The following is a 26,676-nucleotide window of genomic DNA, read 5'->3' on the forward strand; positions in this document are numbered from 1 at the left end:
AGTCTCTTTTCACACGAATTACAACTACAGAAGCCTGAACGAATCCAGTCGGAAGCAGACGAATTCGATTTTTCAGGGTGCGAAGGCAAGAAGCTCGCATCCAAGAGGGTTTCGCAGGCACAAACCTCTTCGCGAAGCCCCCGCTGCAGCGTGGCCCGACCCACCATAAAAGTCGCAGCCCACCTTCGTCGGTAGAGCGCAAGGAGTCAGAGAATATCGGCTCCTCCTCCTTTAACGAATTTAAAGCGGACGAAATAAAGAGCCATCTGCTGGACACTAGTGCAACCATCACGTTCTTAAGCAGGGGTGGCCAATTTTGCTTAACATAAGAGCCGCACGTAGAATAAACATCAGATATTTGAGAGCTGCAGCCTGCAGGTCATGAACGTCAGATATTTGAGAGCCGGGAGGGAGGTGGAAAGAAAGCAACTTTAAATGCATTCCCCAATCTACCGAGTGGCTTGGCTTGGAGAAGTGATTTAAAGAGAGAAATGCCTTCTCCAAGCCGGTCGACAGTGCAGTGGGAGCTTTGAGAGCCACACAATATGTGCTCCCAAGCCACAGTTTGGCCATCCCTGCTCTTAAGTTTCATGCGTTACAAAGTCGAACGGATTTTAGCAGAGATTGTTCTTTGCTTCCATTTTATTGGAGCTGCTTTTTATTTGAGTGTGTTGCGTGCTCTATGTTTAGTGTGGTTTATGCTTTGGCCAGGAATGGCTAGAGCTGCCAACAGAGGGGGTGTGTGGAAATATCCTGCCCCAATATATGCTTTAATGTCTGGAATTGGGAGGGTGACACTTTTCATGACACGGAAGTAAAGAACATAACGGGGGTTGCCAACCCCAAGGTCGGACCCGGAGATCTGCTGCAGTTACATCTGATCTCCAGGCAACAGAGATCAGACAGTTCCCTTGGAGAAAGGCTGCTTTGAAGGGTGGACTTTATTATTGGATCGTGCTGAGGTCCCTCCCCTCCCCAAACCCTGCCTCTCCAAGCTCCAACCTAGAATGCTACGTAGGTCTCTTCAGTGGGGCTTATTCCCGGGAAGGATTGCATTGCCCATCTGTTTAAAGCATCAATATTCTGTCTCCAGGCGAGAGATGCCAGGACAATAGGGTTGCCAGCCCTCCTGGCCACCTGGACGGGTAGGTTGCCAGATCCACTTTAGGAAATTCCTGCAATGATATTTAGGTGTGGAGCCTGGGGAAAACAGGGACTTTAGTGGGATACAATGCCACAGAGTCCACCCTCCAAAGCATCCATTTTCTCCAGGGAAACTAGTCCGGAGACCAGCTGGAATTTCAGGGGATCCCCAGGCCCCACCTGGAGGCTGGCATCCCCACAGAACTGCTGTGGTGATTGTATTGTTGCAGGCAGAACTGCCTAGCAGCTCTTCTTTGTCTTTTTCTTTCTAGATGTGCATTTCTCAAAAAAGAAAGCAAGGAAGGAGAGAGAGAAAAATGTTTGTAAAACTGCGAGGTAATGCCAAGGAACAAGTAGCCTTATTGTTATTGGCCAGGTTTCTTTTTGACCCCTGTTAAAAATACATACACACAAAGTATCACTGCAATCTTCCACACTATGGAGATCAATTCCCCTGAGGGAAATGGCAGCTTTGGAGAGTAGACTCTATGGCAGGGGTCCTCAAACTATGGCCCGCGGGCCAGATGTGGCCCGCTGAGGACATTTATGCGGCCCACTGGGTTATGGCAAAATCAGACCGGAAGTGACGTTCGACCTAAACTCACGTTAGTAACGCACACTTCCGGCACTGGGCTGAGGCGGCCGAGACAGAGTGTGAGGTGATACCGAGGTGAGGTGAGTTCCCAGGCCGGGGTGTGTGGTGTGGGGAAGGGAGAGAGATGAAGAAGATGGAGAACTGACGGCCTGCAGCCTTGTACAGTAACGGCAGTCCGGCCCTCCAATAGTCTGAGGGACAGTGAACTGGCCCCCTATTTAAAAAGTTTGAGGACCCCTGCTCTATGGCATCATATTACTCCTGAGGTTCCTCCCCTAACTCCGCCCTCCCAGATGCTGTCTCCAAACCTCCAGGAATTTCTCAACCCAGAGTTGGCAACATCTGACAAGTCAACATCTGAATACTGACTTCATCTTGAAAGGTCTTTACTGTCCCATTCTGTTCATGCAGAAATAAGTTCCAGTGTGTTCAGTGGCAGGATTACTCCATTGTACCAAGTTTAAAGAGGAGTCCAGAAATATTAGAAACAAACTAAATGTACTCCAGCATAACCTTCTGCGAGTCAGACCTCATTTCATCAGATGCACCACAAAATCTTATTATGTGGGAATTAATTTTGTTCATCTTCAAGGTGCTGCTGGACTAGGGTTGCCAGGTCTGCGTCTGCAGACTTTGAGGGTGGAGCTGAGAGAGGGCGGGGTTTGGGGAGGGAAGGGAGGGGCCTCATCAAGGTACAATTCCAAAGAGTCCACTCTTCAAAGCAGCCAAAGATAGCTGGAAACAGAGATTGTAATTGACATGCGTTGATCCATGTTTACATTAGACATACTGTGGCTCCAGAAGTTTATGAGAGAAAGAGGCTGAGGAAGGACCGGAACCATGGACAGTCCCTTATCCTCTTGTTTGGATACATCATTTTGCCATTGGATATTATTTGGACATTGGAAGCTGGAAAGCTCTACCCCAGATATTGGACACATTCTTTACAACGGAGAGGCGTTTGTCCTGGGTACATCATATTAGGCGAAGCAACTCTTTTTTTTTGGGGGGGGGGGGACAAACTGTATCCAAGTGTTTAGGTTTTGAGTGGGCATCTGTTGAATGTATTGAAGAAGTATAATGAATGCATGTTAAAAGATTATACATACTATATATGTGTGAATGTGTCGCTGTTTATCCAGTGTATTAGTGTTGAGATTTCCTCCAGCGGAGCTGATCTTTGCCAGCTGAAGTTCAGTTGTAAAAGCCTCACTTGGAGGCTGGCAACTCTATGACTCATGTGTACCCAAACAGGTATGCCTAGGATTATAAACTTTCCTATGGCAAGATAATATTCCTATTAATAACACTATAATAATAATAATAGCATTACTATTAGCAATAATAGTAATAGAAAGAGTATAATATTCTAGCACAATATTCCTTTATGTGTTTATCTTCTGTTTCTGCACGCACCGTTTTCCAGCCAAGGTTTAGAAGAGGTTTGGGCCTGAAGATAAACGTTCGGGTGACCCAAACGCTTGCCCCTTCCCTAACCGGAACCCCCTCCTCTGCGGCCGCTGGCTCTGCACTCTGCAAGGCCTGCCCCGTGTCACGATTATGACGCGCCCCCTTCCTTCACACGAGCGGCCGGCGTCTCCTGGGCTGTGGCCGCCAGAGGGCTCTGATCCTCGAGCCCGGCAGATCCCTCGTGCGCTCTTTTCCCTTTGTTCCGAGGCCCGACTCAACGACTGCATCCGGTCGGCGGCAGCTGCTCTGCCCGCCACCATATTGGGATCTGCTGAAACGGGGAGGCCGAGGCTCCAGCTCTCCCTGCGGCCGCCCGAGGAGGGGAGGGGGGTGGGTTGGATCCGGCTCCAGACTCCGCCAGCCAGGCCGCCCTCGGGACGCGGAGCCGCCCGCTGAGAACGCAGCAGTCCGCTCCGACCCCCTCCTTGGGAAAGTGTAAGCAATGGGTGTGGTTGGAGGGCGGAGCGGTCTGGGGCTATGGGGAGGGGGGCGCAGGCAGGGGCAGCCGGAGGCCCCCGCTCTGGGGCGTCCTTTGTCTCTTTGGGGTTGCAGTTGCCCCCATTGGACGGGTGAAAGTGTCAGGAAGGGAAGGAGAACCCAGGAGAGAGGTGTTTTGAAAGGGCGGGGAAGCGACCTTGGTCCGGGTCCGGGTCCGTGATTGACAAGGGAGCTTTTTTATATGATTAGATCGGCTCCTGGAAGAGAGTCATTCAGCAGGGGGGCGAAGGCGGGAGGGACGAGAAGGTGGGGGTCAGGCTTTTGTACCGCCGCAGCAACTTCCGGTTTTTGGAGACACATATTTGCTTTTCCTCCCATCGCGCGGGGGAAGTTGGTTGGGGGGGAGGGAATGAGTCATAACAACCGCTGCAACGCTTGCATGCCCTGGCATCAGAGCCCGCCCGCCCCTGTCCCACCTCCGGGTAATGGCTGAAGAGTCGCTGGCCTTTCGAAAATGACGGGTTGCAAGACCAACAAAGTTTTATTCAGAATGTAAAGCTTTCGTGTGCTAGAAGCATACTTCATCAGACAGTAGGACGGAATGGCAAGCAGTCCTAAATATAAAACGGGCGGTGAATTAGTATGCAAAATCATGGAAATATTTTTTAGCAGATTAAAAGAATCGCAAGTTGGGGCCCAGCGACTGCCAGTCTGTGTAGACGGGGCTAAAACAACAAAAACAGTAATAAACGTCAGAATAGCAGATAAGACTCTGAGATACTGTTCCTAACGCACTGGTGATGATACTTTGCCCACCGTGATGATACTTTGCCATCATTTGGTAACTTCGTTGCTTTTCTCTCATCCGTGTCTCGAGAAACTTTTACAACAACCCTGTAAATAGGTCAAATGTTATCCCAGCGTTTGCACGTGGAGGAGGAAGTTGAGAGCCAGCGGCGCGAGGCTGCTGGGGTGAATTCGTGGCGTTAAAGAAAGTAACGCCAATCAGCCTGCAGTCTGTTACAAGGGAAACATATTGGTTAATTTGCTTTTTTAGATAAAGCATCTCAATGAAGTGTTCTGAAAGCTACTTTCAAAATCAACCTTTACAATAGTAAAACTGTTGCACATAAAATAAAAGGAAGCCACTTAAAACCTTGAACTTTAGAGATAGTGAGTCCAAAGTGGAACATGACACTGTCATTTTCAAACCTCTGCTTTACTAGAGAAGTTAATTTGAGAGCTAGCTAGAATTAAAGTGGAGGAACCAAGGCCGAGCATTTTGGGGAAAGAAGAAATTGCTTCAGTTGAAAGGGAACAGAAAAACTGTTCTCCTGAAACCTATGAAAATAAAGTCATAAGACCATGGTTTTCAGTAACTGATTATTTGTTGCAGAACGAATATATACCAAATAATCCGTTATATGAAAAGTTTATTTACTTTTAAGAAATCATGATATATGTATAAGATCTCCTAAAAAGCAATACTCTATACTTCAAATGTTAAGTACTGTTTCTTTTCTTTTGATTTTGTTATGTATAATTGAAAAATTTAATAAAAATTTAAATGGAACAGAAAGAAAGGGAACAGAAAAGCCTAGAATTTGGCTAATATTAAAAATTGATTAACAAGTTTTTCCCCCACTATGAATTTGTTAGCATAACAGTACAGGAACTGGGTAAACATAGACAGTTGATGTCGGCAAAGATGGGGTCATGTCTGGATTGTCTTGTAACCAGCATTAGATGAGTAGGACTTGGCAAATAAGAAGAAAAACATGTGGATAACAGGCAGGTTGAAACATGCAGCGCTGGTGCTGAGCGTAGTGAAACTGGCTGGTGAAGCACTTGTATATAAAGGAGGAAGGTGATACAAATAAAACAGTTGACCCCCTCGAAAGGATTGAGTTCCATTGGAACAGGCAGAGATAATGTGTAAACAATCACAGGCATTTGAAGGCATAAACCAGACATGTAAAAACAGGAAGTTAGAAGACAAGTGCTTCATTAAAATAACATACTGCTGCTGCCCTCTGCTTTCTTCTTACTTTGCTCTTTTATACATTCTGTATTCCTTACCTTGTGCTTTTGTACCCTTGTATCCTTTACCTATCTTGATTTATCCCCTTTTAATTTGTTTATCCTTAGTATAGTGTGTAATTCATTTTGTAATGGTATGAATTTTAATAGTCAGCTCTTAAACCATTTGCAAACATTTGTGAAAGATGAATATTAAAGCTTTTCAATGGATGCATTGCTAATTGTACAAAGAATTTATGGGTTGAAAGTAGGAGAAAGTTAGTACAACAGTTTAACACTCAGCGACACCTAATTTATTGGATCTTTAATAGGCAATGCCTATTACCACAGGAAGTCAGTTGGGTTCTCCGGTGCATTTTATCGTTCAGAATTCACATCTGATAGTTTCATGTTCCTACCTATTAACTTTTCTACCAGGCTTTATTGAACTATGGTGAGTGGAGAAGTTGCATTTGACTGGAGTTCTCTGTTGTTCATTGCAGAGGCTGATATTTTTTCTGAAAAAGTGGGTACAAGGTCTGGGGGGGAAGAAGTGGAAAGGGGCTTCAAGAAAGATCATGGAAGAGAACGGTGAGGATGTGAGTTCACTGGGTAAGAATTTCTTCTTTGTTTTCTGATGACTGGGTGGTTTTAGGAACAGTTCTTGCAGGGGATGTGGGACTGTTAGTGCCAGCTGTAAGCACTGGCCTCCATTGCAGTAGGCACAGTTTATCTGTTGTAACTGGCTCCAGTTTGCTGGTCACTCAGAGGAGAGGTCTTTACATGGCAGAATCTCATAATACTGCTTCAGTGTTCTAGCAAACAACTAGGAGCACAGAAAATGTTCCTGAGGGAGGAAGAAAAATTACTTACTGTTCCCCAGGGCCAACCCATTTCTGAAAGGGCGAATCTAATCACAAGAACTGCACAATGTCTTATTGTTCCTAGATGATCCCAGTCAGCCATGTGAACTGGCAGGAGGCCAATACAGCTTGTAACACTGTGCCAGTGTGAAGTGAGGGACAGCATGCACTGCAACACTGCTGATGAATGTGCCCAGAAGCTCATGATGTGCCCTGATTCAGGATGTTTGTGTACCATCTGCTTTTCAGGACTCAGTTCCTTGACATATGCATTCTGGAAAGCTGGAGAGAGCTTTCCGATTTCTAGTACTAAGTTGTTAGGAGTCAATGGTGATCATTTCAAAGTACACATCCAGTGCGTGTCCAGTCCCTGCAATTGGGAATTTGAGAGCATTATGCATGGTACCTCCCTTCCTTTTTGTCCTCATAACAGCCCTGTGCAGTAGATCTGGCAGAGGGTGTGTGTAGCTTCCTGGATGAGAGGGGATTTGAACCTGAGTCTTCAGGTCCTAGGCTGATACTTTGACCACTGCAGAACACTCCTCATTTGCTTTCTTGGACCCTGGATTCTGTGTCCTGCCAGTTCCTGAGTTTTTCACAGATCTGTTACCTATGTGGAAAGTTTTGACCTTCGCCCTGTTCCTGGACTGTATAAATATGGACTTTGTCTTTAAGTGGAAAATGTTCTAGCCTGTGAACCCTTGTTTACTTTGGCTGTGCCCATTTAACCACTAGTTGGCCAAAGCAGTGCTTCAGCAAAATAGGAGCAGATCTGTAGTATTTGTGGCTCAGACCCAGTTATTCACTTGAAGGACCACAGTTAAAGTTGTTTTCCCCTATCACCTAGCCTGTGCTTTTGGGGATGGATTGGCCAGCATAAGTCTCCCGATGTTTCCAAATTCTGCAAGCTGATTCCTGCATAAAGTGCTGGTGGATTTAGGGAAGGAAAGGGGCACTACTGATGAGCAGGGTGCTGAAAGCATGGTTAAACTAGTTGAAATCTGCCTTGCCCCTTGAAATAGCTTTGGGAAGGGAGGTTCATGCTAGAATCCATAAAGCTGTGCAGTAAATATATTGTTCTGAGGCTTCACCTCCCCTCCAGGAAGACTGGATAGGTTTTAAAGGGGACAACTAATAATCAACTGGCAACTACACTTTTAAAGATGCTGGGTCTGGGATAATTCTTGCAACTTCCATGTTTCTTGCTGTCAGGCATGCTGAGCTATTATTCATTCCAGATTATGTTTGCCAGCCAGATTGGAGTCCTGCCTACATTTCTTTGGTTCTTTTAATAATAATATGTATTGCTTAACTGGGCAGCTGGTGATAAATTACATTGCTTTCCCTTCCCCTGTAGTTCATCCCAGCCAATAAGAGGTAGTTACATATTATTTGGGGAGGGGGGGATTCTTAAAGAGATAAAACATTGTAAAAGTAGATGACATCTGTCCAGGAATATTGATTTGAAGTGTATTTAAACTAGTGATACTGTACTCCACAGCCCACAGAGAACCATGTTCAGTTACCATCAACCAAAAGAGCCATATGACTTTTAGGCCTGTGCATAAAATAATTTAATATTAAATATATACCTGTAATCTTTTTGATTACCAGAGCACTTCTGAGTTTGTAGGTTTCTACAAGCTTGTAGGTTTTTACAAACTGAGGGCCAGTTTGGTGTAGTGGTTAAGTGTGCGGACTCTTATCTGGGAGAACCGGGTTTGATTCCCCACTCCTCCACTTGCACCTGCCAGCATGGCCTTGGGTCAGCCATAGCTCTGGCAGAGGTTGTCCTTGAAAGGGCAGCTGCTGTGAGAGCCCTCTCCAGCCCCACCCACCTCACAGGGTATCTGTTGTGGGGGAGGAACATAAAGGAGATTGTGAGCCACTCTGAGATTCGGTGTGGAGGGCGGGATATAAATCCAGTATCTTCTTCTTTCTCTGTTCAAGTCACTGTTGAACCTTATATAACGAGAGTGTGGGCTTCCTTCTCAAGCTTCCCACTGTCTCCTCAGCATAGCAGGTCTGGTGACAGAGATTGCCAAGGCACCCAGTGGAGAACAAGCTGGCCTTGGCGAGTGGAGAGTAAAACCATCCCACCCCACTGTGGACAGCTTGCTCTTTTCCTGGGTGGCTCCTGGGGCCAACTTGTTCTCTTCCTGGTAGCCACTTGGCAGCTGAAATTAGAGGACAAAGGCTGCAAGGAAGGGTGGGGTGTTGTAGGAGAGAATGAGCCATGAAGCCTGCAGCTTACCCATCTTCCAGTCCCTCCAACAGCAGCAGCTGTGACATGGTATGAACCATCTGCCAACCACAAGTACTACCAGGCCAGTGGCCCTACCTGCTTTCCTGGAAACCAGGCAGATGCTGCATCGGGAAACAGTTCTCAGAGTAGCCATAGGTCAAAGAGCCACATGCGGCTACTGTGCCTTTGAACATAACTGATTGAAACCAAGGCCTAAACATGACGGACAGGATGCTTTGATCCCTCTTGTTCTCATCCTCAAAGATTTTCTTAGCACCGTATTGTCATTGGGAGTAAGTGGCAGCCTCCTTAGTTATTTCCCTTAACTTTCATAGTAAATTGAGCTCAGAACTGATAACATTCTAATTCACATTTATTCCCTCCCCTCCATCCGAAATATTTAGCTTGGCTTCAGGTAGGCATTGCCAAAACTTGCATGTGTAAACAAAGTAAAACCCAGTATGGTAACACCCCAAACTCTGCAATCATAGAGGGGAATGCTTACCTTTGTGTGGGCTGAAGTTTTGCTTGAGCTGACCTTCTGCACAGTTACAGGGAGTGCAGTGACTTAATCCCTGAACCAAATCTGTGCAACACCGGTAAGTACTTTAAGATTACCTCCACACAGAATCTGGAAGAATTAATTACATGTAGACTTGTTTTTCTAAAAGTCAGATTCTGCAATGGTGGGAATATGCTTGAAAAGGGCGTCAGCATCTTGGTCCTCTTCTCTTTGTTTCTAATGGCAACTGCTTTCTTGTGGGTGGTCCCTTTTCCCTCAGTCAACATCTGTTCATAAGCCATTTGCTTGAGGAGAAGTAGCTATATTGAAGCACATAAGAGAAGTGGCAGGGACATGGCGAGGGTGTTGACCAGTGAAGATAACAGTTAAGAGGCTGCTTTCCCCAGCAGTGCAGAACAAGATGGTTTGAGAGTGAGTGTGCACGAAGGGATGCAAGTCTGCAAAGGCCGATAGCCCACAAAAGTTGGTTCCTAGCCTGTCAGGCCATGCATTGTTACCATGTATGGACAAAGTTCATGGCCACATACAAAGGAGGTAGGCTGCCTTTTAACGAAGAAATTCCTTGCCTAGTTACCTGGAGGAGACCAGGTGGGAGACTTTTTACAGGTGGGAGTCTTTGTGCTCTCTGACCCTTCAGAGTTTGCTGAGCCAAGAAAACTTATGGAGGTGTATACTGTGTTCATATTATACTAGAAAGTCTTCTACTGCTTGCACCAAGCTCCAACCCTTATACTTAAGTGCTCTTTCTGCAAAATTCAGTTTCTAAATGACCCATGAACTACTATTCAGGTTCATTGGCTTATTTTTTGGTTTTTTTATGAGCAGGGCATGTAATAGGATCCCTAAGAATTTTTTTCTTTTGTTGTTGAAGTGTGTTTCCAGACCTCACAATTCCATGGAGTGAATGTTCAGTGCGCTGGATGGCTGGTTGTCCTTGCCTTGTAAAGTTCAGTCATATTTTCCCATCAGAATGTTCATTTTGCTCTTTGCATCTCCAACTCTAATTTTGTCTGTTTTCCTTTTCTTCTTGAGCGGCCTACATTTCAACGGATGGTAGCTACACAGGTGAGTAATTCTTCATTTGCACGTAAATTAGCCCATGTGAAACCAGGTGTGTTTAGAAATGTGCCTTTAAACAATGATGTACTTGGGATAAATGGTGCAAGACTTTTTTCAACTTTTTAAAAAACAATATTTTTGTCAGGAGCATAGAATAGTAAGAGTTAAAGAAAGATGGAACTTAAGGCTGCTTCAGGCGTTATGCTAGACACGTGTATTGCACCGTTGTCACGTATCTTTTTTTTCGCATGTCGGAATGCAGACTCCCGTGTCATTTTCTTGAGGTTACACGTGTTTTCTTTGCAGGCCAACTTGCGGGAACAAAGATGCGAGATGTGTGTCTCTTGTAATGTTTGTGTGAGATGCACATGTCTCAGCGGGGGAATTGCCATCGTGATCATAGAGTGCATTGTACAGAGCATCCCATCTCTCTATCCGCACTCTATCATTAGGAGCTTCTTTGTTACACCCCCACCCCCTCACTAGCACTCCTTTTACTACGCCCAAAACATTGAAAAGTTTCCTGCTGCCATTTTAAAATTTCCTGCTGCCAATATCACCGTGTCATCCTCGGAGCACACCATGTTGTCTGATACCCTTCCAGAGACCGTGCCAGTGCCGAATCATGGCACGCTGACGCCTTCTTCCCAGGGGTCTTCCTCCGCTACAAAATCAAGGCGCCAACCAGTTTGGACCGACGAGGAGACGCGGGCCTTCATCCAGGTGTGGGGTGATGATGCTGTGCAAAGTGCCCTGGCTTCCAATTATCGCACAGTTGCACAGTTTCAGTGGATAGCTGACGAAATGCGCGCCCGGGGCTACAACAGGGACTGGGAGCAGTGTCGCGAACGTGCAAAGGTGCTTCGACGCGGTTTCAAAGAGATAGTGGATGGGAACAGCAATGCTGGTCATGGGCGCCGTGTATGGCCATATTATGAAGAACTTAATCGCTTTCTTTGCATCAAGCAAAATCTGGTCGTTCCACGGCTTTCAGGGAGCAACGCAAGGCCGCCTGTTGACCGCCGACGCCGGGAGCACAGAGAAACACAAGATCCCTATGAACCGCCACTCTCCGTAGGAAAGAGCGACAAAGGGACTTTTGAAGAGCCGGATGGGGACTGCTTACTGTTGCCTGAATCGGCTGGGTCACAGCAGAGTGAAGCTAACATGGAAAACCAAGTGGCATCACCAGCAGCAAACTCTGATATATCCATGGATGGGAGCGCTGGCCCTGGCACTCCCACTGATCCTCTGCCATCCAATGACTCAATCTCCGGTGAGTTTTTGTTGGTGCTTGGGATGCGTCTGGGGAGGGAAGGGGGGAATATCTGGGATTCTTTTTGAGTGCTTTGTTGATTTAGGGAGAACTTTGGGTGGTTTGAAGTAGAAAGTGGATGTTTAATGAGGCCTTTCCATTTCTGAATGCTGAGAAGTGAACTGTCACTGTTGGATTTCCTTTGGCAGGAGGGCATCCAGTCTCTGTTCTTTCTGGCAGTAGAGCTAAGATTTGAGAGTGATGATATTGGATTTATATTCCACCCTATACCGTGAATCTCAGAGCTGTCATACCTTCCTTTACCTCCCCCCCCCCCACACACACAACAGACACCCTGTGATGTAGGTGGGGCTGAGAGAGCTTTTACAGCAGCTGCTCTTTCAAGGACTCCTGTGAGAGCTATGGCTGACCCAAGGCCATTCCAGCAGGCGCAAGTGGAGGAGTGGGGAATTAAACCCGGTTCTCCCAGATAAGAGTGTGAGAGCAAACTGTGATGGAATATCACTGGTTGCACCAGGCCCGAGCCAGGTATTGATGACTCCCCATGTGGGACAAGGGCTGTGGCTTAGCTGAAGAGCTTCTGCTTTGCATGAAGGAGGTCCCAGGTTCAGTCCTCAGGTAAAGGATCTCAGGGAGCTAGAGATCTGAAAGAGTTCTGCGTAAGACCCTGGAAAGCCACTGCCAGTCTAAGCGGACAGTACCAACTGTGATGGCCTGACTCACTCTAGGGCAGCTTCAAATATTGCTTCTCCTTGCTTCTGTGGCCAACAGAATAAATTGTGTAAATTGAGCAAATCTGTACATCTGTATAATTTAAATAATGCCTTCAGTTAGCAGAATTGGTCTTCTCCAGGGCTCTTTTGCTAGAGAAAGCCCAGCAGAAACTCATTTGCATATTAGGCCACACCCCTTATGCCACCATTGTTTCACATAGGGCATTTTGTAGAAAAAGCCTAGCAGGAATTCATTTGCTTATTAGGCCACACTCCCTGACACCAAGCCAGCCGGAACTGCGTTCCTGCTCCAAAAAAAAGCCCTGGTCTTTTCTCTTCCTATGGGTATAGTTACAATGGCATTGACTTCAGAGCATACTCTAGCTATTGAGTCAACTGGTTTAGCTTTTCTAGTTCATCCACAAATTGCCACTCTAAAGTCCAGAATGCTTTGCGGCCAGTGAAGTTCCTTGCTTAAAAGTCTTTGTCCTGTTTGTTTGTCCAGCACCAAATCTGCGCCCTCGACCGCTGACTGCCGCTGAAAGGATGCGCAATCTCCGTTGCAGGCAGAGAAAGAGGAGGGGAGATACGTTGAAGGAGCTGATGGAAGTCACTTCCCAGGCCACCAGTGAACTCGTCCGGACACTGTCCGACCTCACACACAAAGAGGTGGCTTCCTTTGAGCGTGCTTACAAAGAGGACCTTTCTGCACGCAAAGACGAGATGGAGCAGAGCGCAGAGGACATTGGGAGGCTTGTAAGCGCTCTGGAGTCCAGTGATCAAACTTTGAAGGAGCAGCTGAGTAGCCAGACAAGCGTACTGCAGGGCATCTTGGAAGTCATGAAAGACATACGGGGTAGAACTTCTTACAGTCCTCCATACCCGTCACAGTATTATGATTTCTCAGGCCCTAGCATGATGCATACAGCGGGTACATCCTCAAATGGTCAGGAGATGCCGTGCCCTTCCCCCTCTGGCCTTGCATTCCCTTCGCAGCAGTCTGCTACCAGCAATGGAGATGTCTCTCCCAGGAAGCGAATGAAATGAAAGTCTTGAAATGGAGAGGCATTCTGTACTGCTTATTTAGTATCCGTGTTGAAACCATCCCTCCAGCTATGGTTTGTTCTTGTTATGACATATATATTCCTTTTTCTTACCGCCTTTCTTATTGCATAGTTAGGGTGTGTTTTCACCATATCTTATGTGCGTCTACACAACGTTCTGTTGTTGAAAGAGCTGCCAGCAGTGTACATTTAGATTTGCTCTTGATTTGGAGTGTACGTACATTAGTTTCCCTTCTACTCTGTTTTCCCAGAGGAATGCAGTGTTTGATGTACAACTGTAAAAGGAACTTCAGTACACTTAACACATTACTGGGTACCTGTAAAAAGGCAATCTTTTTAAAGTAATAAAGCAACACTGTTGTTCCAGAATAATTTAATTTGTGTTTTACCATATTATATAAGATTCACCATAATGGGTCAGATCAGGTTTCTAGCTAGTTCAGCATTCTGCCTTCTACAAATGGTTAGCCAGATGCCATGGAGAAGTTCACAAATGAGGAGCAAGAGTAGCTTTTGCCCTTGTTAGCCCTCAGGATCTGGTAATCAAGGACAAACCAACTCTGATAACTCATGGCCCAAGGATCTAGCCTTCACACATCAATCTCGTCCTACTAAAAAGGCTAATGATTGTCAACAAAATTCATAAGTATGCATTGTATTCAGAAGCATTTCATCTGCCCATCAATATCACATATTTCGAGCAGTGCTAAAATTCTGCCATGTTGTGCCCACAGTACTGTGCAAGGCCTTATGTCTCTGTCATGCTATCCTTGTCCCCTCCCACCCACGTTTTCTGTGCTGAAAATTTATTTCAGGGCCAGACTGGATATGGTAGTAAACAAACAAACCCAACCATTTGTTTTAAAAAATATACCCCAAAATAAAACATGATTGGGAAGAGCTGTTGGTGCCTTGTGTGTAACCTACCTCCATGTATACACACGCTTCTCCCAACCAAGCTTGCTCCTAGTACTGCAGCTCTACTGAGGAGAAACTGCATAAAATGTAAGGCACCATCAAAAGAAGGGTTCATCAACCCCTTCCTCAACATCCCTTTTACGAAAAAAGAAAAAGTAACATCCACTCCTTGTTTTATACTGGATTAGGGTAGGCTTGTAAAGCAATTGGGTCTGTTGTCACATCTAATTTGCCCCCCCCCCCCAGACAAAGTTGCCGCTTTTCACACAGTCTCTCAACTTTTCTGTATCCTCGACAGGAGATGGTTCACCATTATGTGTGATAATCTGAATGGGGACGTAGCATCATGGTATGATAGTGTTATACGTTCACGTGCTTATTAACATTTTGAAGCTATTCTGACAGCTCGGTAACTTGCTTTTTGCAGATGTGGTGTTGCCTCTTCTTCAGCACTGCACCCACACCTGTGTGTTTTAATCTTACTTTTGTGAGCTGTTTCTGCCAGTTCAGATCCAAAGGAAGTGAGGCTTTACAAGCCTGCAGTTTCCTGAAACTACACTTCTGAGAAAGACCCAGCTGCAGTCATGTGGTAGTAACCTCAGGCAGTTCCACGGGGCCCAACGGAACACACATCAGCATTCAGAACTTTCCTACTGGACTGGAAAAAAAATATATTCTCCACTCTGTCTTTCAGTTATTTATTACAAAAGTACAGTTACAAATATTATTTATTTTTCTGGTGTTTCTTAAACTGAGCTATTGATCATTTCAGATCTTGGCAATTTGTTACTGTTTTGTTTTACTTCTGAAACTACCTTTGTCACCTTGGCTTGACATGGTTCTTCTGGTGCACAGCTTGCAGTAAAAAGTTCAGGTGCCCAGCAACCTCTTTGCGGGGGAAATACTTTTTGCAGGTTTTTGCTGTTTGCTTTATTGTTGCATTTACTAGCTTCCCGCTTCAGTTAAATGTAAGGTATTTTTATTATCTATTTGTATATTTCTAGCAGTTTGCTCTCCTTCGCCTGCCTTATGATTTCATTTGTCAGAGAGTATCTTGTTCAGTTAAGCAGTATTTTCATCTTGTCCCATTAGGCTTGCTAACTCAAAATAATCATCTGGCATTTCCTGTGTCATTCCTTTGCTTTCTTGGTTTAACCTAAATAAAATAAAACAGGAGTCCAGACTGTTTTGTAGAAAAATAGGTGGTGGAGCTCATCCAGGGATTGTTATGCAGCTGCACCTTCTATTCAATGGGCAAGGTGGGCAGGAGGAGGGGGAACCCTCAAAGGTTCAGGAGTTGTGCTCCTGTGAGTTCCTGCTGAATTCAAGGCCTGCCAGAGATACCATAGAAACTAACAAAACTGCTCCCAGCATAAGCTTTTGTGAGCCAGAACTCACTTCATTAATTTTTATTTATTATTTATTTTTGAAGATTTATAGGCTGCCCTTTCCCATAGTGGGCTCAGGGTGGCTTCCAACATAATAAAAACAATTAAAACTAACAATAAACAGCTAAAACAGATTAAAACCATTAAGCCACAGCTCAAGTTAGTTTAAGGCAGCATGGATAGTATGGACAGATCAATTAAGGCATATTTGTCCCAACCTAGATGTCTAAGATGTCAGGTATATCGATTTAAAGCAATCAGTGCAGGGAGGCCAGTTTAGATGGTGTAATAGGGTAAGGATGTCCATCTGCCTCAGCCATAGGCCTGGTGGAACAGCTCCATCTTACAGACCCTCTGGAATGGTAACAAATCCAGGAGGGCCCGACCCTCCATAGGGAGCTGATTCCACCAGGTTGGGGCCAGGGCCAAAAAAGTCCTGGCCCTGGTCGAGGCAAGCCGGACATCCCTTGGGCCAGGGATGGTCAGATGTTGACTGGCCAATCGTAATGACCTATGGGGAGAGACGGTCCCATAGGTATGCTGGTCCCAGACCACGGAATCTTGAAGTGAATCTGGTACTCGATTGGTAGCCAGTGCAAACTGCGCAGCATCGGCCAACTGCTCACCCGTACAGGCGATTCAGTCAGCAATCGTGCTGCCGCATTCTGCACCAGCTGGAGCTTCCGGATCAGCCTCAAGGGCAAGCCTGCATAGAGCGAGTTACAGTAGTCCAGCCTGGAAATGACTGCTGTATGGATCACTGTAGCTAAGTCCCGAGGGACCAGATAGGGCGCTAGTTGTTTGGCCTGCCGAAGATGGTAGAAGGCAGATTGTGCAACAGCTGTGACCTGGGCCTCCATGGAAAGGGTGGCATCCAGTATCACACCCAAGCTCTTCACCTTCTGAGCTGGCACAAGAGATGTGCCATCCAGAGTGGGGAGCTGGATACCCGATCTTAGCCACCCACGACTCACGTACAGGACCTTCATCTTGGTTGGATTAAGCTTCAGCTGGCTCAGTTGCAGCCAACCAGCCATTAAATGCATCTCCTGTTTATGATGCTTGTAAAACACCTTTTGTGTCACCTATCATTTAAACTCTATTTTTCTTTGCTTTCCAAACACTTCTTAGGGATGCCTTCACACCACACTGCCTTTGGTTTCATAAATAACAATGCACAGCTTTTGGGGAGAAACAGCAACAGCAATATTCGTTTCTTATAACCAAATCTGACAGTTATTTAATCAACCCAAGGCTAGTTGAACGCTCACAGTATTGGTACACTTTCTGGGTTTTTTTGACCCATGACTGTTTTTTGCATTGTCTCAACAGTGGTACAGTAATAGACACTATATTCCCTGCTGTTGGTTTGGGCCACACCCCCCCCCCCCCCCCCGGAAATTCTGCTCATAGAGATTTAGTGATGGCAATATTTGGATTGTTTCTGTGAAAGCACTATACCACCTCCAACATGGCATATTCTGCCCCTTCCCCCGCCCCCGTGGGGTTTGTTCTCTGGGATGATTGCGTCCCATTGATCATAATTCCATATGCCTCTTACAGAACCTCTTAATGCAGTTTTGTATTTTACCCATCTTTGCTCTTAGGCTTCTGCTACTTGTATAGAACCTCATTTTGTATATTATTTTATTCCGTTGTTTATGTGAATATCCAAGCTGGCACAGATTTTATTTGATGTGAATTTGGTTGCCTCTCATTGGTTTGTGTGTGTGTATTTGTCTGTGTTTTGTCTACTTCTCTTCTGTCCTCTGTGGAAAAGATGGTGTGTGTTTAAGGTTAGAGCACCAACCTGAACATGTCACCCCAGGCAAGACTACAGACTATTCCTTGATGTCCGTCAGCTTCCCCCTGCCACTTCTCTCCCTAGTGCTAGTCTAAAGCTTCTTTAAAATTGAATTCTTTATAAAGAAGATTGTGTATTAGAGTGGATACAAATAACCCTAACTTTGCTGGGTCTCGTTCTCTTCCATTCAGTGATTTGGGGCTTATCATAACCATGTATAAAACTATTTATACCATAGGGAATAGTTTCTTTAAAATAAATCTTTATAAAGTAATAAAAACACAGTACTTTTATTCACCTAGAACGAGTTGTGGACCCAACCAGGGAGATGACTAGCCTATTGTTGGGCATTTGAAGTAGCTTCTGACCCACACTTCCCTCTCAGGAAGAAGAGTAATGAGAAGTTCAAGCACGTCTTAATTTGACATGCTGGGAATTTTTGTTTGTATATTTATATATAAATATATGTACATATTCTAGCACTTGAGGAATATAATAAAGGGCTGGTTGAAAACACTGGTGGCCTGTGCCTCATCTATCTTTGGGTTTTTTAAGTACAGTCTCAATGTGGGCTGCTTCCACAGGTAAAAACAGTAGCGTGGGGAATGTAGATATACAAATATATATGGAGAACTTTATAGGAAAGGTTGGTATTTGAGAGGACCCCTTTCCATCTGCAATCCTTTGTACTGAGCATTACATCAGTATTGGAAAGCTATTAAAATTGTGTTACCAAGTAGCCATTTGTTTAGTGACCTCTTGATTAGTCAGCTTTCACTGAAGCACTCGTTTGCACGCTCTGGAGATATTTCCAAAGGTATTGGGTAATTCGTCGTCTTCTGGATCTTGTGTATGTACAGTCTCATGCTATGCATCTCCAGTAAGGCTGAAGGATACCTTCCAAAAATATGTTTTGAAGTGGTCTGGGCTGCAGTATGTGATCTAAGCTAGTACACCATAAAGGAAGGGCAAAACAATAATGATAACCTCATGTTCTTATCCGACATACTTATTAAAATACTTTCTGAAGCTCTACTAGTGTGTCCCTAATTTCTGTTTTTAAAAAGAAGTTGTACAGGATATGGGAACAATGGTGCTGTATTCCACCCAGGAACTGGCAGAAGGAGAACACCAGTGAGTACCTATACTGTTGTTTCCCACCATTCTGATAGAAGCTATTCCTGTAGAATTTCAGTCTCTCCCACATTTTCTTGGGAATGGAAGCTTAATTGGGAGCCAGTGTGGTCTAGTGATTACAACGTTGGACTAGGGCATGGGAGACATGGGTTTGAATTCCCTCTTAGCTGTGGCAGCTTGCTGGGTGACCTTGGGCTAGTCACACAGCTTAATCTACCCCATAAGGTTGTTGTGAGAATAAAACGGAGGGGAGGATGAAATAAGCTGATTTTGAGCCTCATCAGAGAGAAAATGCAGGGTATAAATGAAGTATGTTAGTAAATTAATTAGTGTTGACAGCAATATGGCATCCTTACTAGGACCCAAATACAGGGGAGGGCAAGTAGACATATTTTGTGAGGGATCAAGGAAGACCTGCCCAGGCTGCTTATTCCATAGAGTCTACTTATGTTACAGCAGACTGAAAACATTTCTTTTTATGAAACCTGTTTTGGTAAGTAGGGGAAGAGGATCTACAAGTTTGTATGGAGCTGCCCTCACCTGGATATCCCAGGCAAGCCCAATCATACAGATCTTGAAAGCTAAGCAGGGCTGACCCTGGCAAGTACTTGGATGGGAGACCTTGGAAGATCAGGGCTGGGAAGCAGAGGCAGGCCGCAAGCCACTTCTCTGTACATCCTTGCCTCGCGGCCCCACTAGGCATTGCCAGAGATCACGCACATGCACACACAAAAGTATATTTTAAAAGTTTGTACAGAATTTAAGAGAATCCAGCTTAGGCTCTGCTGCTGCTTGCAGAACCGTAACATCCTTGAGTACAATGTAGGAGTCAGCAGAAGAACGAGATTACAAAATTGCAGTGAATTTACCCGTTGATTGCACCCCTGCAGACAGCAAGCAAGTCTGATTGGCTAATCACACCAACAACTTTCTCGGGCTTTAAAGGTTTCTTTGTTTCTTCATACAACTGAAATATCAGGCTGGGTAAAATCTTTGTCTTCTGAATCTCAGCTGGAATTGGCTTACTGGTGCTCCTTGCAATACTTGCAGTAACACTCCTTCCCCTCCCCCATCCCAAACAGTTCTGTGTGGTGGTGAGCAGAATATTATTATGACTGCTGACGGGCAAGTATTTTTTTATTGTTTAAAAAAAGAACCGTCTCCTGTCCCAAAAAGGCATGTTTGGGGGCAATGTGGGGAAGAGGATAGCAGCTGTAGCTTGTACCAGTGCATAAAGCTGGGTAGGGCTAGGCCTGCCCTCCTGGTACCCTATTTCCTGTGGGTCACACCTCAGACCATTGCAAGCTGTTTTATACTTTTATATTTAGCTCAGCACTGTCTTATTTTGACTTCCAATGGTTTTCCAGCATCTTTCCTGACACCTGCTTACCTGGGCTTACTTAAATGGAGATGCCAAGATTTGGCCCTTTTTACATGCTATGCGAGTGCTCCACGACTAGATTACCAACTCTCCCGTACATTCTACCTGGCAATGATGTTTTTGTGCAACACAACCTGGATACAGTTTTCATCATATGAGGCACTGTATTTATTAGTTCCAACTCACTTTCTGCTTGCCTCACACTTTGACAGTCATGAGGAGACTAGTGCTGGATCAGTGTTTCCACCTGCAAATTCGTGGTATGAACAACACATCCTGGAAGAAGAAGAGTTGGGTTTATACCCCGCTCTTCACTCAGAGTGGCTTGCAATCTCTTTCCCTTCCTCTCCCCACAACACACACCTTGTGAGGTAGGTGGGTCTAAGAGAACTATGACTGACCCAAGGTCACTCAGCCGGCTGCATGTGGAGGAGGAGCAGGGAATCAAACCGGGTTCTCCCAGATTACGCTACACAATGCTGGCTCTCTAGATTCAGGTGTTTATTTAGAAAATAGATACTTTGTCTTATCAGGCAGTTTGCACAGGGACAATATGCAAGATACACTAGTCCAGTAGCATCCTAGAGACAGAGTTTCAGGATATAAATTTACAAGAGTCAAAGCTCTGTCAGATGCAAGTAGAAATTGAGATCTCAGGTCCTTTTATTCTAGTCATAAGGCTGTTTAAAACATACCTCCTGCCGTCTTACTCTAGAATAAATGGACTTGAGAGATCTCAATTTCTACTCAAGAATAAAAGGCCTTGGAGATCTACTCCAGAATAAATGGATATCTCAATTTCTACGAAGGGAGCTTTGATTCTTGAAAGCTTATGCCCTGAATCTTCTGTTGGTCTCTGAAGCGCTACTGGAGTGGAATCTAAAAAAGCATCAGGGTGACCTAGGCAAATGACATACATTTGTCAGGGAGCCATGGCCGGGGACTGGCTTCTAAGAAAGAATGGCCTTTTATCATCCCTTGCAGGCAGCCAGAGTATTACATTTTGAATCAAATCAGATTTTGTAAAGTACATGTACATGCAATTCATCATTCTGGCTGAAAAGGGATAATGAAAGTAAGGAAAAAGAGCTCCTGTGGAAACCTGAACAATGGGAGGGTAGACTGTATTGGTGTTCCTGTATGCCTCTTTCTACAATATAATACACCCAGCATGGTATGTTCGGGCCTTCTGCCATCTATAAGGGGGGAGGAGGAAAAGTTTCTGTACAGAACAGCACCACTCGCAAGAGATCCAATCCCTCCAGTGGGAACCTAACTGAAGACTGCTGTCAGGTCATATGTTGGGTCTGGAGGAGCAAGAGGAAGGTACTTTCTGTTTACATCTAGAAGGCTGAGAGAAGGAATACTCAGCTTCTAGGACCTAAATCTTATCACCATGAAGAGAACTTACTCAACAGGAGGAAGAGCAGGAATAGAAAACTACTTAACTGGTACCTCTGATGCTGTCTCAAAAGGAAGTTAAACAGTGTTTAAAGGAAGTTATATACATAGAACTTCAGTAGAACAAATTTTGAATCCAGTGGCACCTTTAAGCCAACGAAGTTGGTGCCATGTGATCCTATTTCAGCTCAGTTTATGCACCTTGGCCCTTCCTCACACCTGCCCCCAGCCACCCTCTTTTCCTGTAAGTAGAAATTTGGGTTTTATTCTATTGTTTGAAGATGTGTGCTTGCACACAAAAGCTTATATACCCAGAATACAACTTTGTTGGTCTTAAAGGTGCCACTGGACTGAAACTTTGTTCTGCGACTTCAGACCAGTGTCTACCCACTTGAATCTATAGAACTGCAGGGTAATGGTGTTCATTCAGTGTTCCCTCTAAGCTGATTTAGTGTGAGCTAGCTCACTGTTTTTAAGCCTCTGGCTCACACATTTTTGCCTTAGCTCAGGAAAAATTGCCCCAGAGTAAATTAATTTATGCAATAGCTTACAACTTTAATGCCAGTAGCACAAAGTTGAATTTTTGCTCATAAGACTCCACAGCTTTGAGGGAATACTGATGGTGTTCACACTGACTTGGGAGTAGGTAAATTTTACTGGATTTAATTCTGGATAAATATAGCATTGGGCAAGACTACAAGGCTGCAATGGGCAGCTCAATCCAGACATACGTGGCAGGCGGCCACTTGGGCGTGGGCGGATCTACGGCGCCGCTCGTTGGCTTCCAAAGGGGAGACGGTACGCCATGCTGGGAGAGGGAAGAGGGGCCGATGAGGAAGAGAGAACGAGTTGCCATGGTGATTCCGCCCAGGCGCACGCCATTGGTCCGCGGGAACGTGCTGCATATGCCAAGCAGGAGAGACAACAGAGGGCACAGCTCAGACTTTATTTTTCCAGAACAGAGTGCAGCAGTTTCCCTGGTGCGCGCTGGGCAGTCTCGCTGTTGGCAGGGCTCCACTCCGAGCGGCGGGCAGAAGCAGCTGAGTGTGTGGGGGGGCAATGGAGCAGCACATGCGGAAGCCTCTGTGTTGGAGTTCCACCTGCAAAACGGAGACAGAGATCAAGAGCACCTGCAGGGGCGGCGCCTGGAAGAGCAGGCTGCGTTTCAGTCGGGTGCTCTTTTAAAGGGACAGTCTCTGACCCACCTCCCTGCAACTGGGCAGCTGCCATACACACATGCCCTGTGCCCCGCCAGCGTTTGGGAACGCGGCAGAGGGCAGACCAAGGGAAGGGAATAGGCGGCAGCACAGGGGAGCGAGGTCAGCAGATGCCCCCTGCCAGAGCCCACTGCCTGTTTCACATGCCAGAGATGCTCGCACACCAAGTGGTCAAGAGCGAGGGGAGGAGGAGGCGGGGGGGACAGTGGAACTTACCCAGTCATGGGCAACAGTTCTCGCATGCAGAGCCTCCGGGAGCCCAGAACCTGTGGAGACCTGGAAACAAGAGCAGTTAGCCCCAGGGTAATGACCTCTCTCTCCCCCTCGCAAGGCAAAGATATTGTCAAAGCAACCGCAAGGTGCAAAACCCATCACCAACGTGCCTACATGTCCCTCACTCTAAGTCCGTATGGCCAGGAGCTCGCCGGCAGAGCTTCCCGCCATGTGCTCCTCTCCTTAACAACTGAGTTGTGTGAGGCCAGAGCGGAAGTATTTCTAGGAGGGGGGCGACCACGATTGGGTGCTGGGGAGGAGGCTCGTCAGCCCAAGGCATGAGGGAATTGGCAAGGCAATCGTGCCGCTCCCTAAGGGGTTTACAAGCATCCACAGCAGCGAAGTAGACCTTTGTTTTTGGTTTCGAGTGCCTATGGGACACACTGCCGTTTTTGCAGGCTTACAGTTGCACCTCTCGGGGGGGCCGTATCATGGGCCAAACTGCTCAGGAAGCCGCCTAAGCCTGGCCGCGCCCCCAGCTCCACCCCCTCCTCTGCCTGAACGCCACTCTCCGCCTCACTTCTGCCCACGCTCGGGTGCAGCCCTCAGGCGCCACTGCGCTCAGGCAGAGCAGCATTCAGGCGGCCCCCCCACCCACGTAACTCCCCTCCGCTGTGGTGGCGCCGGTCGCACATCGGCGCAAACCCTTCCTGCGCTCACGTACCGGCTTGTCTGCTTCCAAAAGACTTTCCACACACACCCCCCTCTGGATTGCTCTGTCAGTCTACAAGTTACTTGGCATTTAGTCTTTCTGAAAATCAGTGGGGGTTGCTCCAAGTAAACAAGGATCGGGCTACATATTTACCTATGCTTACCTGAAATTAAATCCTTTTGATATCACTAGGATTTATATGTTACAACATGTAACAGTCCTGGTGTTCAAAATTAGGGATACTCTTCCTTTTGTCTTCAAGGCATGGATAAAAAGGTGGCTATAAGCATGAACATCAGATTCTGCGCACCTTTTGGGGTTTTTTAAAGAGAAGTGCCATTTATTGATTATTACTGGGTTTTTAAAAGCAAGTTTCCTGCATGAAATTATGCAGAGAGGTGCTGAGCCCCACCAGAATCCCTCCCCCAATCCACAACACCTAAGGTTCAGTTGAATGCTGCCCAGCGCTCTTCCGGTTCCCTACTAGCTATGCAGCCAATAAGAGGCTGCCAGTGGTGGAAATTGCTGTCCAATCACAGCAGATTTATGGTGCCCAATAGGGCATTAAAGGCAAAAGATGTTTATTTTTATTTTGCAAATTTATAGTCCACCCTTTCCCATTATAGGCTCAGGGCAGATTACAACACAATAGAACAGTTAAAATTGAACAATGTTCACAGAAAGTTTGGCATTGCCTTCCTGCATGCCATGACCATATTCACTGGAAGCCTCCCATCCATTTACTAGCTAGCATCGACCCTACTTAGCTTCTCTTATCTGATGAGATCCATTGGAGTCACTTGGGGGCTACTCAGATCAGGGCAAGAAATGGCTAATTTATGCCAACTCCCTTCAGCAATTAGAGTTGTCAATCCCAAGGTGGCATCAGGGGATCCCCCGGTTTGGAGGCCCTCCCCCCATTTCAGGATCATCAAAATGTGGCAGGGGAGGGAAATATCTGCTGGGCACTCCATTATTCCCTATGGAGATTGATTCCCATAGGTATAATGAAGAATTGATCCATGAGTTTCGGGGGGGGGGCCTGTTTTTTGAGGTAGAGACACCAAATTTTCAGCATAGCATCCAGTGTGTCTCCTCAAAAGATCCTCCCAAGTTTCTTCCATCCACCACAATTTTATCAATAATTTTACTTTCTCTCTTTTTCTTCAGTTGCCAAGCCAAATATTTTCCGGGTTTGTTTGCTCCCTCAAAAGATTTTTGCTACAGTCTTTTCAGATTCCATTCCAGTTCTTTATTTAACAAATGTCTCATTTGCGTTTGTAATATTGTAATCTCCCTTATAATTTTCTTTTTCTCTGGCCTTTTTCTCAGTTCCCCTTTTCTTTTTTTCATTTTGAATGTCCAACATCTGTTTTTCTTTTGCCCTCTTATCTTTGTTATTCAATGTAATCAATATTCCTCTCATTACTGCATCCCAGACCGTCTGAAATTCTATATCCTCTTTATCGTTTATTTGGAAGAAAGCTTTAGTTTCATTTTCTAGAGATGTCACTATTTCTTTATTCTGTAGTAAATCTTCATTCAATCTCCATCTTCTCAACTTCTTAGACAATTTTGTAATCCGCATTATTGGGTTATGGTCAGCCCCAATTTTAGGTAAAATCTCTATTTTCTTTGTTATAAGGCCTAAGTCTTTAGTGCCCCACAACATGTCAATTCTGGAAAAAGTTTTATGTCTTGCTGAAAAAAAGGTATAATCCCGCACTTCAGGATTAAATTTCCTCCATATATCCTCCAAATTTTCTTGTTTGACCAATTCAAAGAAAGACTTTGGCAATTTTCTTTCATTATTTTTTTTTATTCCCAGACCTATCCAGTGCGTTCTTAATTGTTCCATTAAAGTCCCCCATTATCAAAACTTGGTCATAAGTCAGTTCATCAAATTGTTGTATAATGTCTTTTAAAAAAGCATCCTTTGCACCATTTGGTGCATACAGTCCCAATAACAACGTGTTTTTTGCATTTAATATTATTTCTACCGCTACAAATCTTCCATCTTTATCTTTAAACACTAATTTCGGCTCCAATTCTTGTTTAATATAGAAAATCACTCCCCTTTTCTTCTGTTCAGCCAATGAAAAAAATTCTAGTCCCAATTGTTTATTCCATAAAAATTTATAATCCTTTTGTTTGATATACACTTTTTGTAAACAAACTGTATTACAATTTTGCTTTTTAATCCAATGAAACGTTGCCTTTCTTTTTTTGTGGTGAATTTAGTCCACTTACATTCCAAGATAATAATTTGTAATCCATCATGGTGCAAATTCTTTATGTTCTTCATAAAACCTACGCAGTTCCTGTGTGCTTGTAATTGTAATCCTTTTTCCTTGCAGCTCAAAGCTCAGACCTTCAGGTATTATCCATCTATACCTCATTTCATTGTCACGTAATTTTTCTGTCAATTTTTTGTATGCTTTTCTCTCATTTATCACTTGTCTTGGCAATTCTTTCATGATTCTTACTCTGCTGCCTCCCACTATCAATGTCTTTTCAAAATTTTTATTCAAGATTTTTCCCACCATTTCTTTTGTCATATATCTTATAACCACATCCCTTGGTAGATTATTTTTCTTGGCATATAGTGAGTTCACTCTATACATATAGTCATACATGCTTCTAGTTCCTTCAGGATCTTCCTCCAAAAATTCTGCAATTATTCTTATTATATATCCTTTCAAATCAGTCTCTTCATCCTCAGGTACTCCTCTCAGACATATCTGGGTTTCCATCAATTTGCAGTCAAGAATTGCCACCTTTTCTTGCATTTTTAGCAAGGTGGAATCATGTACTTTCACTCTCTCTTCCACCTCTTGCACTTTCTTCAATGTTACCACAGTCTCGTTTCTGAGATCTTCTATATCTTTCCTTAGCTCTTCAATGTCTTTTTTAGAAGCAGTTATCATGTCTCTCACCCCTTTCATCATCCTGGCTTCCATTGCTTCTAATTACTCTTGTATTTTCTCCATTGAAGCAGTCCTTGCATGGGTTAACTTATGCTCTGACATTTAAAAAAACACCAAAAATTTTAACCTCTCCAAATTAAATTTAAATTATCAGGTTTGATAGAGTAAGA

The 26,676-nt window shown here is 44.9% G+C and overlaps 1 protein-coding gene across 1 annotated transcript; it reads left to right on the forward strand.

The window, feature by feature from the left end:
- Nucleotides 1-6,174: 6,174 nt before the first annotated feature.
- On the forward strand, nt 6,175-15,502 carry LOC132572359 (uncharacterized). Its single transcript, XM_060239286.1, has 4 exons — nt 6,175-6,277; nt 10,329-10,361; nt 10,960-11,631; nt 12,850-15,502. Exons 1-4 carry the CDS (start codon nt 6,244-6,246, stop codon nt 13,389-13,391), a joined length of 1,281 nt encoding a protein of 426 aa, XP_060095269.1. The 5' UTR covers nt 6,175-6,243; the 3' UTR covers nt 13,392-15,502.
- The last annotated feature ends 11,174 nt before the right edge of the window (nt 15,503-26,676 follow it).

Source organism: Heteronotia binoei, chromosome 5, assembly GCF_032191835.1.
Source record: "Heteronotia binoei isolate CCM8104 ecotype False Entrance Well chromosome 5, APGP_CSIRO_Hbin_v1, whole genome shotgun sequence".
Taxonomy (NCBI): domain Eukaryota; kingdom Metazoa; phylum Chordata; class Lepidosauria; order Squamata; family Gekkonidae; genus Heteronotia; species Heteronotia binoei.